The sequence below is a fragment of the Antennarius striatus genome, chromosome 2 (genome assembly GCF_040054535.1).
Source record: "Antennarius striatus isolate MH-2024 chromosome 2, ASM4005453v1, whole genome shotgun sequence".
Classification (NCBI taxonomy): domain Eukaryota; kingdom Metazoa; phylum Chordata; class Actinopteri; order Lophiiformes; family Antennariidae; genus Antennarius; species Antennarius striatus.
The window spans coordinates 18,039,580-18,055,296 of NC_090777.1; the positions used below are offsets into that span (position 1 = coordinate 18,039,580).

The 15,717-nt window shown below is 41.1% G+C and overlaps 1 protein-coding gene across 1 annotated transcript in view; it reads left to right on the forward strand.

The window, feature by feature from the left end:
- The first annotated feature begins 555 nt into the window (after positions 1–555).
- Positions 556–15,717, forward strand: part of pex14 (peroxisomal biogenesis factor 14) — a 58,000-nt gene continuing 42,838 nt past the window's right edge. The window contains exons 1-2 of the mRNA XM_068334336.1: positions 556–603; positions 6,173–6,220. Of these exons, the coding sequence (XP_068190437.1) occupies positions 568–603; positions 6,173–6,220 (84 nt within the window). The 5' untranslated portion in view covers positions 556–567. The remainder of the gene's footprint in view (positions 604–6,172; positions 6,221–15,717) is intronic.

Genomic DNA, 15,717 nt, shown 5'->3' on the forward strand with positions numbered 1-15,717 from the left:
ATATATGGAGCATTAAAAAAATCTAGATATAAAAAATGGCAAATTTAACCAAATCCATACAAAAACAACAACTGCATACTTGACCAAAAAGCAGTCCTCTTATTAGACGCCACCAAAACATACCAACTAGCCCATTAATATTAGTATTAGTTTATTAATGATCAGGTAAGGTGTGATTGGCAACTGATGTGATGTGATGTGTTGTGGCAACTTCTTTCAGAGCAGTAATTTATTTCCACACATTATATTCTCTATAGCTTATTACACTTCTTTAAATTTGTAACATATTGCTGACTATTGTAGGGATCATATAGAATTCATTATTAGATGCATATATTATGCAGGGGAAAAAATTAAGTTGCTACGAACTATAAATCTGTGTTGGAAAATAGACCAAGGAACACTATTGTATGGATTTTGCATAATTTTGCCCGTGAACTCCCCTGAGTTCATTGGTTTCAATCCCACTCCCAGCTGTGGATCAGGAACGCTGATAACCTTCAGAAAAAGTAATCGAGCGTGATACAATCGAGCAGCCTCCAACTCAAACCAAAAGGAGACCGGAAGATGGCATCCACCGACCAACCTGACCCACCAGCACAGGTCTAACTTACATTTACGCTACTAAATCATTTTACCTGTTGATGTCTTCGTGGATCACTGACCAGTATAATGTGTGAAGATTCCTTGACCCCTTAATTTCGCTATTTTAGCTACTTCTTTTTTTCTAACTAATCAGCTGTCGAAGGCTAGCATATAAGTTAGCATTTTAGCTAGCGCCTTCAACGTTGCAGAATTGTGCTGACAGGTGGACTGAAAGTGCAAAGATGACCTTCCTGCCGTCGACCACATGTTACCAAGACATGTTTGGTGTCCGTATGCGAATTAATGTCCGGCAGCCCTTCGACCGGGGCGCTGTCTCACCTCTTGATAGTGGCAGTTAGATGAAGTTATAAGTCAGTTTTAGGCAAAGAAGTGTGGTGCGTTGCATTCAACATTCAGCAAATAATGTTACAGAACAAAATTATTTAACACTTCATATACTAGGATGACTGGCAAATATACAAACAATCAGCCGAATTTCAATAGTCAAATCATAAATGAACACTTCACGGAGCTCACATCAGGGTTTTTTCCGCATTCAGTGCATAATACATTTATTAATGAGCACTGCAGTCTCAAAGTAACGCAACCACCTCAATAGCATCCCTCATAAGAACTATTTGGAAAAGTCAATATTAAAAAAACACTGTGAAAGACTTGGCAGACTGCAATGGAGACATGTTTTTTCTGGATGTGGTCCCAAGGATCCCATGATCAAACATTCGACACACCACACCACCCAAAAGCCTGTGAGATGTCAGATCCAGTACACCCAAAACCAACTAGATAAGCCTCAGATGTTTGGGGCTTTTCAACATTCTAGAGTGGCCTGCAATCACCTGACTGCAGGCCACGTCCCATAGAAACTTTTTGCAGGGATTTGAATTTCAGCGCATCTCATTTTCAGCAGGTGTATCAGCAAGAGAGCTTGAGGTATAGCAGCAGAGATGTTCATCAATGAATGTTGGAACAGTTTTCTTACAGCAGTAGTCAGTGAAAGTAGCAAATGTTTTACATTTGGGGAAGAATAAACTTACTGACCAAACCAGGCATAGGACAAAAGATTAACAAGAAACTGAACTGTTTCTTGTCATGAATCCTAACTTTATAAACAGTTAGTGACTGCTTCATATATAAATAACCAGTACATGAGCATTATTTAATATATTTAATGTGCAAATACACAACATTAGACATTGTTATGTTCATGCATCCTAGTTATGTAGCGACACTTCCTTTACTAATATTATTAACACGGGCTGATGAAGATGAGAATTGTAATACAAAATGGCTAGATAAATTGTATACCTTTGCTCCGGTAACTTGGCTTTCGGTGCATTTAGCAAATTTGCATGGAATTGTTCATGATAGTAAAATGACAAATTTAAGTGACCAGCCTCACATGTTGGTTGATGTGTGATGATAAAGATCTAAAACCAAACAGAAGCTCCGAGGGGACCGTGCCTTTGCTGTTGTGGCACCCAAATTGTGGAATAATCTGCCTCAGCAAATCAGACAGGCCTCTTCTCTGTCTGTTTTTAAATCTCGTGTGAAGACCTACCTCTTCTCCTTGGCTTTTAACATCTAGATAGACACCAGATTTTATTTTCTCTAATCTTATATTATCTTACTTTTTATTGCTCTGATTATATGACTATATATGATTATATATATATATGATTATATATTTATATATTTATTATAGATATATATAGATTATATATATATAGATTATATATTATATATTATTATTATTATTATTATATTATTATTATATATTATTATTATATTATATATTATTATATATATATAGATTATATATTATATATTATATATATATAGATTATATATATATATATATATATATATATATTATATATATAGATTATTATAGATATATATAGATTATATATTTATATATGATTATATTGCTCTGATTATATGATATATCTGACTGATCATCGCTACCGGGAGACCAGCTTGTTGGTGTTCTCTGAGACGTGGCTAACTGGCGACGTGCCAGACGCTAACGTCCGACTAACCGGCTTCTCCTCCGTACGAGCGGACCGGGACACGAACACCGCCGGTAAGAAGAAAGGAGGTGGATTAATCATCTACACCAACGATAGATGGTGCCATCCGGGACATGTGACGGTGAAATCAACACTGTGTAACCGCGACCTGGAGCTAACAGCTGTTAGCATCAGACCCTACTACCTGGCGCGTGAATTCTCACACGTCATCGTCCTCGCCGTCTACATCCCTCCACGTGCGGACCCTGAGGCGGCACGAGAGACCATCTGTGGGACCACCTCTGCTCTTCGGACCCGGCACCCGGAGGCGCTCGTCATCATCACCGGTGACTTTAACCACGTCACCTTGGACTCATCTCTCCCCACAATGGTCCAGTGTGTAGACTGTCCCACACGTAAGAACAGAACCATCGATCTGTTCTACACTAATGCTAAGGAGGCATACACCGCCACCCCCCTCCCTCCACTAGGTAAATCAGACCACAACCTAGTGTACCTACAGCCCACCTACATCCCGCTGGTGAAACGGCTGCCAGCAACAACACGACAGGTCAGGAGGTGGTCCCCGGAAACAGAGGAGATGCTGAGGAACTGCTTCCAGATCACCGATTGGGATGTTATTGTGGGCTCACATGGGGAAGACATTGAGGGGGCAGCTCAGTGTTTTACAGACTACATAAACTTCTGTGTGGACACCGTGGCCCCTGTCAGGACAATCAGGTGTTACCCCAACAACAAACCATGGGTAACCAAGGAAGTCAAGGCTGTCCTGAACAGGAAGAAGCGGGCGTTCAGGAGCAAGAACGAGGAGGAGATGAGGAAGGCCCAGAAGGAAGTGAGACTCTGCCTGAGGGAGGCCAAGGAGGCATACAGGAGGAAGCTGGAGAAGCAGCTGGGGCGCAACCAAGTGCGGGAGGTCTGGAATGGGATGAGAACCATCACCGGACACGGGAAAGGGCGCAGCACTGTGGAGGGGAATATTGAACGAGCGAATGAACTTAACAGCTTTTTCAATCGGTTCAGCTCCCCCACCACTCCCGGCTCCTCGTCCCAGGCCTCTCCTGGCCTACAGGCCTCTCCTGGCCCTACAGACCGCTCCACTGATGCTCCCTCCTCCGGTGCTTCCTCTCCTTCCACCCCTGCCACTTCTCCCGAGCCCACTCCAAGAACTGCGAAGCTCAACGGCCCCACCTCAACCACTGGACTTCCAACCTCGCCACAACCTCCTGCTCCCACCACGACCGAGACCATCATCACTGCAGACCTGGTGACGACAACGCTGAGGAGGCTCCGTCCCTACAAGGCGGCTGGACCAGATAAGGTCTCCCCAAGACTCCTCCGAGCCTGTGCTTCGGAACTAGGGGACCCCCTGCAACAATTGTTCAACCTCAGTCTGCGGCTGGGGAGGGTCCCGTCACTGTGGAAGACCTCCTGCATTGTCCCTGTACCCAAAAAAGGACGCCCTACTGAGCTCAACGACCACCGACCGGTCGCTCTTACCTCCCACGTAATGAAGACCCTAGAGCGACTGGTCCTGGAGCTCATGCGTCCACAGGTGCAGGGTGCTATGGACCCTCTCCAGTTTGCCTATCAGGCCAAGGTTGGGGTTGACGATGCTGTCATGTACCTCCTCCACCGCACACTCTCCTACCTGGACGCCGGGGGCTGTGCCGTCAGAGTGCTCTTCTTCGACTTTTCGAGTGCCTTCCACACCATCCAGCCCCAGCTCCTGCAGGATAAACTGACCTCCATGGCTGTGGACCCCTACCTCGTGAGCTGGATTACGGACTACCTAACGGACAGACCCCAGTACGTCCGTATAGGGGACTGCTTGTCTTCTATGGTGACCAGCAGCACGGGGGCGCCACAGGGGACCGTTCTATCCCCCATTCTCTTCACCCTCTACACATCAGACTTCAAGCACAACTCGGATACATGCCACATACAGAAGTACTCCGATGACACCGCAATAGTGGCATGTATCCGGGAGGGTGATGAGGGGGGGTACAGGGCATTAGTGGCTGACTTCGTGGAGTGGTGCCAACAGAACCAGCTCCAGCTCAACGTCTCCAAGACAAAGGAGATGGTTCTGGATTTCCGGCGGGCACCTCCCTCTCCACAGCCGGTGATCATCAATGGCAGTGAGGTGGAGGTGGTTGAAAACTATAAGTACCTGGGACTGCAGCTAGACAGCAGACTGGACTGGTCACTCAACTCCAACTGTGTGTACAAGAAGGGGCAGAGCAGGATGTACTTCCTAAGGAGGCTGGCCTCCTTCAACATCTGTCCTAAGCTCCTTTTCATGTTCTATCAGTCCGTAGTCTCCAGTGTGCTGTCATACGCCATTGTGTGTTGGGGTGGGGGGGCCAGGAAAAGAGATATGGACCGTCTGAACAGACTCATCCGCAGAGCGGGCTCAGTGGTCGGGCTGAGCCTGGACTCTGTGGATATGCTTCTGGAGAGCAGGACCATGTCTAAAATTAAGGCCATCATGAACAACACCAGGCACCCCCTACACACCACCTTCTCCCAGCAGAGAAGCACCTTCAGCGGCAGACTGCTGTCACACAGCGCCTCCACAGAGAGGCTGAGGTCCTCCTTCGTGCCCCGTGCCATCAGGGGGTACAATGACTCTCTCAGGAGGAGCGGGGGGGAGGTGGCGAGGTCAGCACGGGGTTGAAAATGGATTTAATTTAATTTAAATTTAATTTTATACTGTTGTATATATATATATATATATAAAATTTATTTATTTATTTTTTATACTGTTTTTATATTTTAATTCAATTTTATACTGTTTAGATTTTATTTTATACTGTTTATATTTTAATACTGTAATATTTTTAAATTTTATACTGTTTATATTTTTAGTTATAGTTTAGTATATAAGTCCTGTTAGTGCTGCATGTGCCTGTCTGTTAGTGTAATGTATGTCTTGTGGTATGTCCTGTGATGTCAGTGTTTCCTTTTCTCCTGGTATTTATCCAGTATTATTTGTTAAGTAATGCCTGAGCAGTGGATATATGCAATTTCCTCCGGGATTAATAAAGTATCTATCTATCTATCTATCTATCTATCTATCTATCTATCTATCTATCTATCTATCTATCTATCTATCTATCTATCTATCTATCTATCTATCTATCTATCTATCTATATGCTTTGTCTTTATCCATATTGTATGTTTTATGTTTTTAATTGATTAACTTTACTTATAATATTTGAGACATTTTGTGTTTTATCTATAATGTTTGTTCTTTTTTATTCATTCGCCTGTACAGCACTTTGGTCGACTGCGGTTGTGGTAAAGTGCTCAACAAATAAAGATTGGATTGGATAAAGATGCTTGTGTTTTATTCCTTTTCAGAAAACGAATTCAATAGTATTAACCCGTGAGACTGATTCATAGAAACATGTGAAGAGAGTGGTTTTTAATGTCCCTTTTGAAACTTTTTGAACGTTCATTGAACTTACACATCCTCTGTCCTCCACTAGATGGCACTCTAACACAAGCATTTGTTTGTCTACTTTCTCAGTCTGGTCTTCCCTCCAGAGATGTTAAAGCTGCCCCCAGAGAAGCACTGGTAAGAATTCAGATAAGACGGTGAACTGCTAATGATAAAGTAATCTGCATTTAAAAACAGTTATTTTTAGCTGTTTCTGATTGATCCACCAAAGTCCTTAAATGAAGATATAGCTGGTTTGTCTAAACGATTGTTAGTTTTAACACAATTGTAAAATAATATTGGATTTTGTGTGTTATCAGTGTTTCAAGTTATGCATTCTTTTAGGACTTTAAGATTATTTTAGTGGTCAGTCAATGTCTCTGTTCATCAGTGAAATCAGCTTCATGGTCTTGGAGCATTAAATTACTACTTTTATAATCTGGTAACTTGAAAAGATTGTTTTAATTGTTTCATCAATCCACACTTTTCCTTTGCTAATCAAATTATATTACATATAAGATTAAGTTTGCAATTAGTAACCAGTCATTTTAGCCTTAAAATGCTTGGAAACTTAAGTTCTTTCTCCTTCTTGAAGGCTTAGCCTGCAGAAAAGGAATTTAAATGTCACAGCATCTATAAGTATTTTTTTAATTTTTAATACACTGTTATAATCCCCGAAGAGAAATTAAGAACGCACACTCTAGTTTTTGTTAGTAAATCAAATCAAATCACATTCTTGCATATTAGTGTGTACAGGCCCCTGTAATACACACACCACACACAAAGGGGCCTGTAGGCATGCAAGGGAGGTAGAGTGGCAGGCAGCTCCTTCTTGGTGCGCCTCAAATGAGCAATTTGTAAAGGGGACGGCACCTTGCTCAAGGGTGCCTCGGCAGTGCTCCGGAGGTGAGCTGACACCTCCCACTGTCAGCTCACCTCCGGGTATTTTTTTTGGGCGGGAGCGGGAATCGAACCGCCGATCTTGAATCATGGGACGACGTGCTCTACCGCCCGCTTTACCACTGAGCCACTGTTTAATTCCTTCATTACAGTAGTATAGTATAGTATAGTATAGTATAGTATCAAAGTTCATTTTACCTCAACAGGGCTCGAAATTAACTTTTTTTCTTGGTAGCACTGGTGCTCCCAAATTTAGAAGTTAGTAGCACCAGCAAAGACTTTAGGAGCATCTACCCAAAAGCAAGGCAGTGACGGAGCAATAGAGACGCTCTGTCCATCTCCGTTGCCTCTCTCCCTCGCCCAGGAGAGCAGCTGCAGCTGCGCTCTTACTGTTTCCTGGCAGGACTGCAGGAGCGCGGTCTCACAAAAAAAGGCGCACCAGATTTTTTTGTCTAGTCGCACCGGTGCTCCCAAATATATTTAATGGTCACAATGATAAAAATTTGGGCATATGCGACCACAATGGTCGCAATTTCGAGCCCTGCTCAAGAAAGTTGTGCATCCCTGGGATGCGCTTCAAGAAAAACTTGTGTATCCCAACATGACATTTACGAATCCCAAAAGTAATAACAATATATGGTAGAAGCGTATGGAAGGATAGAGTTTTGCCAATAGTACAACATAAAAACTAAACATAAAAAAACTGCTAATTTAAATGATTTTATTAACAATGTGATAACTATTTGAGTAAAAATGTAAAAAAGTAAAATTATATATTACTTTTATCAAAATGTTAAGGCCTGGTAGTCATTAAAAACTGTTTTAGAAAAAAAGAAAGAGCTAATGTCATTGTCACTTGGGTTTTCTCCAACTTTTGCATGTTTTTTGGAGGCATGGTAATAATCAACCTTTATTTGTATAGAGTTCAATCACATCAGCAGACATTTCAAAGCACATTGACAAACACAAACTCAACAGGACTCTCCAAGCATAAGCGACAGCTCATGCTCTCACTGAAGGGTCTGAGTAAGTCCTCGCTCTCACTGCAGCTACGTCGTGCTGCTGCTTGGTCGATTTTAGTAAGGCAGAACCACGCAGGTGAGTCTCGTGATGAGAAACTCGCACGAGACACTTGTGTGAGATCAAAATATAATGGCGATTTCTAGGTTCAAAATTGAAGTGGAGTTGTGGAAAGATTTTGAATATTTTTGTTGAATGGAATTGCATTGAAAGCTTGCGTCCCTGCCAAAAAATGTGCTTCGAAGACTCAAGGACACACACAAATGAGAACACTGTAGTATATTCAAGTATTCAGTTAAGTATAAGAAGTATAGTAGAAATATTAATGTTTTTATTCGTCATTTAAATCTTAAGTTTTTAGTCAAAAGTAGATTTTTCTGGAAACAGAAGAAACAACAAATATTTTTTTTTCTATGCAATTTATAATTCTCAATGTGTCTGAGCAGCAGCTTTTAAAAGAGCAAATATACTTTTTCTTTTTTGAAATGTGAGAAGGATGGTATTCACAGTAAAACATAATGAGGTCAAGTGATGACAGCAATAATAGCCGGCCCATCTTATTGCTAACTTGGATAAAATACATCACAGGTACATTCGCTGTCTTTGCATGGACAGCATCCAGGTTAGAGGAGTACTGTTTTGTGCAGTCTACATGTCTCAATGTCATTCACCACCATTCACTCTTCATCCTCCCCCATCATCCCTTCATGCCAAAGCTAATTTAATCCTGGGGTTATTGATTGCGGGAGCATTCTCCCAGGCTTTCTTTCAATTTACTTCAATTTCGTCATCCCTTTGCGCTTCAAGACTGCCCCCTCAAAAAGGAAAGAAATTCTTCTTATGAGGGTCCTGATTTCTGACTGGTTGACAAGTCCCACCACTGCCACTGCTGCCACCACACTCACTTCCGGCCCCTTTTCTCCTCACTCTTTCTGATGAGCTGCTCTTTCCCAGTTAAGTGGATTATTACAGTAGGGATAATTCTTGTCACATGGCATTATTTGGATGAGGTGAATAATTGAAATTTGTGTCTGAAAGGATTTTATCTGGATGAGAGGAAAGGGACTGCTGGCAGGGTAGAGCGAGAGAGGGGAGGTCAGAGAGAGAGAGAGAACGAAGGAATGCGTTTGCTTAACATTTATGTGTACATGTGCATGTCAGACAAGCCGGTGTGTGGGACTGGGGACACCAGTCATTTTAACAGATTTTGACTGACTTCACCCAGATCAGCTTTGGTGCACTGCATGATGTGGGCTCTCCTCAGTGGCAAGAAGGTCCAGCTCTGGGACCAGCGTCCCAGCCTCCTCTCCATTAGACCAGAAGGGCAGGTCTGGACCCTGCAGATAGTTTAGAGAAAGAGACGAGGAGTTAAAAGGGTGTCAGGGATTCGGGGAGTGTGTGTGGTCTGTAGCTGACTGGTGTCCCAACCGCTGCTTTTGCCCCTGGCGCTGCTCTTTCCTCTGCTTACTTCATCTTTATCTAGACCCTTCACCCTCTTTCACCTTCCACTTACAGCTGCCATGACCATTACTCCTGCCAGTCTCTCACCAGTGTTAACTTTTTACTGTCTCCCTGTAGTGCAGGGCTCGAAATTAACTTTTTTTCTTGGTAGCACTGGTGCTCCCAAATTTAGAAGTTAGTCGCACCAGCAAAGACTTTAGGAGCACCTACCCAAAAGCAAGGTAGTGACGGAGTGATAGAGACTGCTTCGTCCATCTCCGTTCCGCGCGCCTCTCTCCCTCGCCCAGGAGAGCAGCCGCAGCTGCGCTCTTACTGTTTCCTGGCAGGACTGCAGGAGCGCGGTCTCACAAAAAAAGGCGCACCAGATTTTTTTCCCTAGTCGCACCGGTGCTCCCAAATATATTTAATAGTCGCACTGATAAAAATTTGGGCACATGTGACCACAATGGGCGCAATTTCGAGCCCTGCTGTAGTGACACTCTGTTCTCACTTCCATCTTTCAAAATCTGTTTTCATTATCTTCAGATCCACCCAAGCACCGTATCTATTTATTAACAAATCCCTTTAATCACATACTAGAACAGGATCTAAAAACAGGGAATCAAAACAACATAATAGCATTTGCATGTGAAAAATTAAAATCAATTTTTTTCTGCCTCATAAAACCTGTATTATATTTCAACTTGTGTCAATATCCATAGTTTAGTCAAAGTGAAGTCACACTCCGTCAATAATCATATGATTAAAGAACATTTCTGAATTAATATTGTCATCACTGATATTGATATTATAGCTGCAATTAAGGCACATTTTCCATTACTTGTTTATCTGCTGCATGTTTTTATTTGACTGAACAGCCTAAAGATATAAAATTTGCCATAAGTAATAAAGGGGAAAGTAAAGTAACAAATTCTGCCCTCAACCAAGGTGGGAATTTTTTTCCCCCTTTCTTGTTAGATTGTGTGCTGGCAGAATTCCTTAAAAGTAATGGACATGTTTTCATGGATACTGAGAATGCAAGGCTTTTGGTTTTAACCTAATAAGTCATCTCTAAAAATGCTTGGCCACACCCGAAAATTTGATCTGCACCTTTGTAATATTCCAGAACAGTTTGTCCACAATGTTTCACCTTATAAGGCTGATTAAAAAAAAAAGTCTTCCTGTGAGACAACAAATGACAATGGAACAGATTTACTGCTAAGATGATGTTCATTCAGTTAGGTGTGTGTAACATAAAGTTACTGAGTTAGATCACGGGAAGCAAATGCCATCAGTGAAATGTGGATTTTGTGAATATGATACCAATGTGCTTTATATACTACAGGAACATTTTCATGATCAAGGACTTGGAATGAATGTCAAACTTTCATAGATCTGTAACTGTTAGATATAGTGAAAAATGAGAATTGTTGGTTGAGAGTTGTAGACTTTGATGACAGTTTGGTTTTGGTGCCTGAATAAATCAGTTATTTCCATAGTTTTTTTCTGATGGACTCACGAAAATGGCTGAATACTGCATCTGTAATTAATATATATTATAGATAATAATGTACTGTAGTGAAAGAGGACATGAAGGTAGTTGGTGTGAGAGAAGAGGATGCAGAAGACAGAGTTAGATGGAGGCAACTGATATACTGTGGCGACCCCTGACGGGAAAAGCCAAAGGGAGAAGAAAAAGAAGATGTAATCTGTACAACCAGTGAAATTTATACAGCTACTGATAACTTCTTAAGTGTCGAGAACAGTGTATTTGATTTTGTTTCTGGGTATCTTGCAGAAAAATTAAAACGACTTCCTCAGACTGAAGACCTCTGATGGTATGTGAAAGGTCATGGGATCGAGCGGTTGAGCTGATGGACGGTTGAACCCCTCTCCAATCAGAGGTCCACTTCTTCTAGGTTTCACTAGCAGACATTTACTCTATACAAGAAAACACCACAGGCCTTAGATGAAAAAGCATGCATGCATAGTGTTAACTTAGCGTGTGAATGTGTTTAGGTGTAGGGGTTTTAGTACAGCAGAGGGAGGGTGGTAATGGGAGGGGAAAAAGAATTGTGAGAAGAACATCCCCGGTCTCACAGCGACTTCAAAAGCTCCCCTTCCCCAGGATATTAAGCGACTATGATGAAAAATTTAGCAAGCGTTAAATAAGCTGCTTTGAAGTGATCTGTTTTGGCTCAGCAGTCTCCAAATTTCCGTAGCCCCTTGCTATAGCCATCATACCATCAAGTAGGAAAGGAACAGCGTGTCAAGAACAGGAGTCGTGGGGGACCTGGCTGGTTGGCAAAGGACATGGCAGCAGTAATCGGTCCAGCCAGCAACATGAAGGCACTGCTGCTGTAAACTGTCCCCTTGTTTTTCTCCCTCCCCAGCAGATCTTCTGCTCAGCCCAGCGAGTCTCAGGCAGACAGATGTTCCTCATATGTCAGTTCTGAAAAGAGATTTCTTTCTTCACGTTTGTGTGGGTGTAACATGAATGTAACACATTGATGACACCAGGAAGTCAGAGGTGACTCTCAGGCCTTGAATCAGTTCTTTTTTTTTTGTTCTTAATGACTTTCCACATGTCCACATGGGACATGTGTTTGCAGAGAGATGTGTCCTTTCACCACCAATCTATCTTCTTTGTGTGTGTTTTTCTTCCCTGGATAACATGACTCGTACAATTTAAAAAAGAAAAACCAGACACACCAATACATTTTTTAGACGATTTGAACCTTTTCAGATTTATACTACCATAAAGCAAAAATAACAAGAACTTAATGTCTTATTTCATATTTCAATTCATTTCCCATTCATCATTTTTAAAGCCATTATTTTAATTTTTGAGGACTCCAGCTTTCAACATGCTCCAAATTAATTATTGGGGCAGAATAAAAAATGGGAGCCAGTAATGAGTCTGGTATGGTAACTCTATTCTGTCAAGAAAGTAGGCTACCAAGGGAACCTTCTTTGAGATTTTCCTTTTTTCCTCTTTGCTCATTACTTTAATTGTAATTGTAATCCTTTATTGGAGCTGTCTGCAGTAAAGGAGAATTATGGTTCGAGTGGGGGCGTGAGCCATAGAGATATTTCATGATTATTGGAAAAGGCGGTCACTAGGTGGCAGCCACTAGTTCGGCCTTGCTGTAATTACTGGTTGGGAAGTGATGAGGAGAAACTGTGTGCATGTATGGGTGTGTGAAGAGCGTTTTCTCAGATTCTAACATGCTCTCAGAAAGAGAAAAGTCCGATAAATTGAATCACCTGCCATTTAACAGTCAATAGATTCAGCATCCTGTCATATTAAAAGTAAACATGTTGTCTAGATGAATGGAACAAAGACGTGTTGTGGTATGAGTCGATCTTCACGTTTTCATGATGATTTTTGAACAAGTTAACTCCTTGTTGGAACGAATTGAAAACTACGTCCCACAACGTGAGGAAATACAGAGTGGTTTAAAATAAGATGATGACATGCCATCAATCACATTAAGTTTCCAGAGCATAAAGGTTTGCTTTTGAAACAATTGCACAGCAACATTTGTCTCTGTGGTTGTGGGGAAGTTTTCTCTTTAGAAAAAGCTCAAAAGCTCAATTCTCTGTTTCTCAGCACAACACTTATTGTGCATCATGTGCTGTTTGTTTCAGTGGTTAATGATACAGGAAGGGCTCTTCATTTTATCGTTGCTGTGTTGCACTTTTTGCCATCCTCGCCCAACCCAGCAGCAAACCTCCTTAGAGGACTCTGTATGAATTCTCACTGTCATGTCCAAGGACGAGTGGCGCAGGGTCAGCTAATTGCTTTTATGATTATGATTTCACGTCAAATTTATCGTGCATGGTCGGAGTACATCTTCCAGGTCCTGCCGACGTTGCTGGCTTAGATGGGGAAAATGAGTTTACAGCTTCAGGCTGTGACTTCTTGTTTAAGTGCAGGTCACACTTTTTGACTCATTAGAGTTGAACGCAAGGGGTGATTCACGCTGGCTTTTCCAGTAAAAGCCTCTGTTTTCTGTGTCAGTGACTGTACTATATATATATATATATATATATATATATATATATATATTGTGTTTTCATGTTTGGCCACGACAGAATATTTGTTTGCGTTCTTTTCCACATGTGTTTAAGTTTGGAGGTCACAAGTAAGGAATGACACAGACAAGGATTTTTGGTTTTTCTGTTGTTTGAACTTTTTACAAACCATAAATCTCTTGTGTTCATTTCTGTTCACTGATGAAATCATTATGTTTATAACCCTCATCGTATGCCAGACTCATCAGTTGACTGCTTTTTGATGTTTGCGACTTTTTCTGATGAATCCTTCCAGCTCTTTGAACATGATAAACACAGATGAGTCCAACGTATTTTATGAATTTTGTGTAATTTATGATATTTTGTGATCTCTGCCTCATCTGCTTAGCCACATTAGATCTGCACTGCCAATCCTGACAATGACTCTATTTTTGATGACCACATTGAAAATCCGTTAATTCACTGTAAAGTTCATAGTAAATGAAGAAGAAGCTGCTGTCACTGAATGTCAATAATAACACATATTTTATGTAGATAGAGTTTCATGTTGTGACCCGTGGTTCTTGATTTGTTGCAGCAATTTGACCTCTCTCTGACCCCCACCCCCTCCCCCAGCTTGGCCAGTGTGAATAGTGACAGATGGATTCTGGGAAATGGTTTTGGACATCTTTCCCCCGCATAGATTCATAATAAACCTGGCTTTATGCAAAGTTCAGTGTAGAGACGAGCAAAGGCCGTGATTTAACAGAATATAAATATAATTCAAGTAGTGTCGTAACGGCTATAATTTTCCATTCTCCTACTATTTAGTGTACTTTCATGACGTGTTTGTTTAAGAAATTATAGAAATATGACACCAGTTTAATTACAGCATAGTCAGTTTGCTTCAATATATTTTGGAAAGTGGCCTTATTGAGCTTCCTTTGCATTCTCGATTCTGCATTGTAATTACTTCAGCTTGATTTACTGTCTTTTCTTTGTGTTTATGGTTGTAAACTGCTCGAGTGAGTAACTTGGTCTGAGAGCGGCTTGTCTCCTTGCAGCGAGGCTGGAAATCTCCCGATGAATCTGAGATGTCTCCGCTGTCAAGACTGCTCACATCACTCTCAGCCTCCAATGTCACTTTCAAGGCATAATTACACAAGTTGTGTTGATTAGTATGAGAAGCAATTACGCTGGCTTTCCGGCGCAATTGGAGAATGTGATGGCTCTTGATTGACAGGAAGAATCCTAGCTTTAATAAGTAAATGACTATGGTAATTCCGGTACTGAGACCTTTTGATTTGTCAGCATCTTTCTCATTTTTGTGATGTCCTCTGATTTAAATGAACATGAATTTGATTGAATCCCTCTTTATTTCCCCCTGTCCCTTCACCCATCTGTCTTTCTTCTCTGACCAGCAAGTACTCTCACAAGGGAACCATAGGCTTACGCTGGCAGAACAGTATTGCTGTCGATGCTGAATTGTTTCTCTGTGAATGAATCCAGTGAGTAAAATCTAAAAAAAAAAAAGGAAGAAATGAGCAGCATGTAATTGTGGTCCGGTACTCAAAATGGGTTTTAGCTTACCATGTTTTCACAAGTATGGAAAAAAAATGAGAGGAAAAATTATTTGTAATTGACACTTTGGGGGACCATTTTTTTCCTCTTTTTATCTGGCTTCCCAGTAAGTTATTAGCTGTTAATTTGTCGGCAAGCTCCCCTGCAGCGTCAGATATTTGTTCAAATACTGGGATCCCCTCAGTGAATTTTTAACTACACTTCTGAAAATGCTACCCTGTCTCATTATGTAATATAATACTGCCTTTTAGGCAAGTTTCTTTTAATTGAATAATATTTGCTCTTGCTACGGGAAAGCTATTGGAACAACAGTAGTTAAAAATAGCTCTCTGATCTGTATAAAACACACAGTAGTCTACTGTAAAATGTAGTTAAGGTAACAGATGCAGTTTAGTCATTTTATAAATGCACCAATCTTGTAGATCTAAAGCCTTGACACTCAGTGTAGTTTAGATTTTTTTTAATTAAGCCAACATTTAAATAATGCTGAAATTTGATTGACTCAACCCCATTCTCATATTTCTTTCTTTGTTAACCACATTCAGCCTAATCAAGTAATTCCTTGTTTGTCTTTGTAACCCCCTATAGAGTCATACATGCATAAATATAATAAAATAATTTGCTCTTGCACTGCCTTGCCCAGCTGTAATTTATATGGATTGAATGACTACTGCATT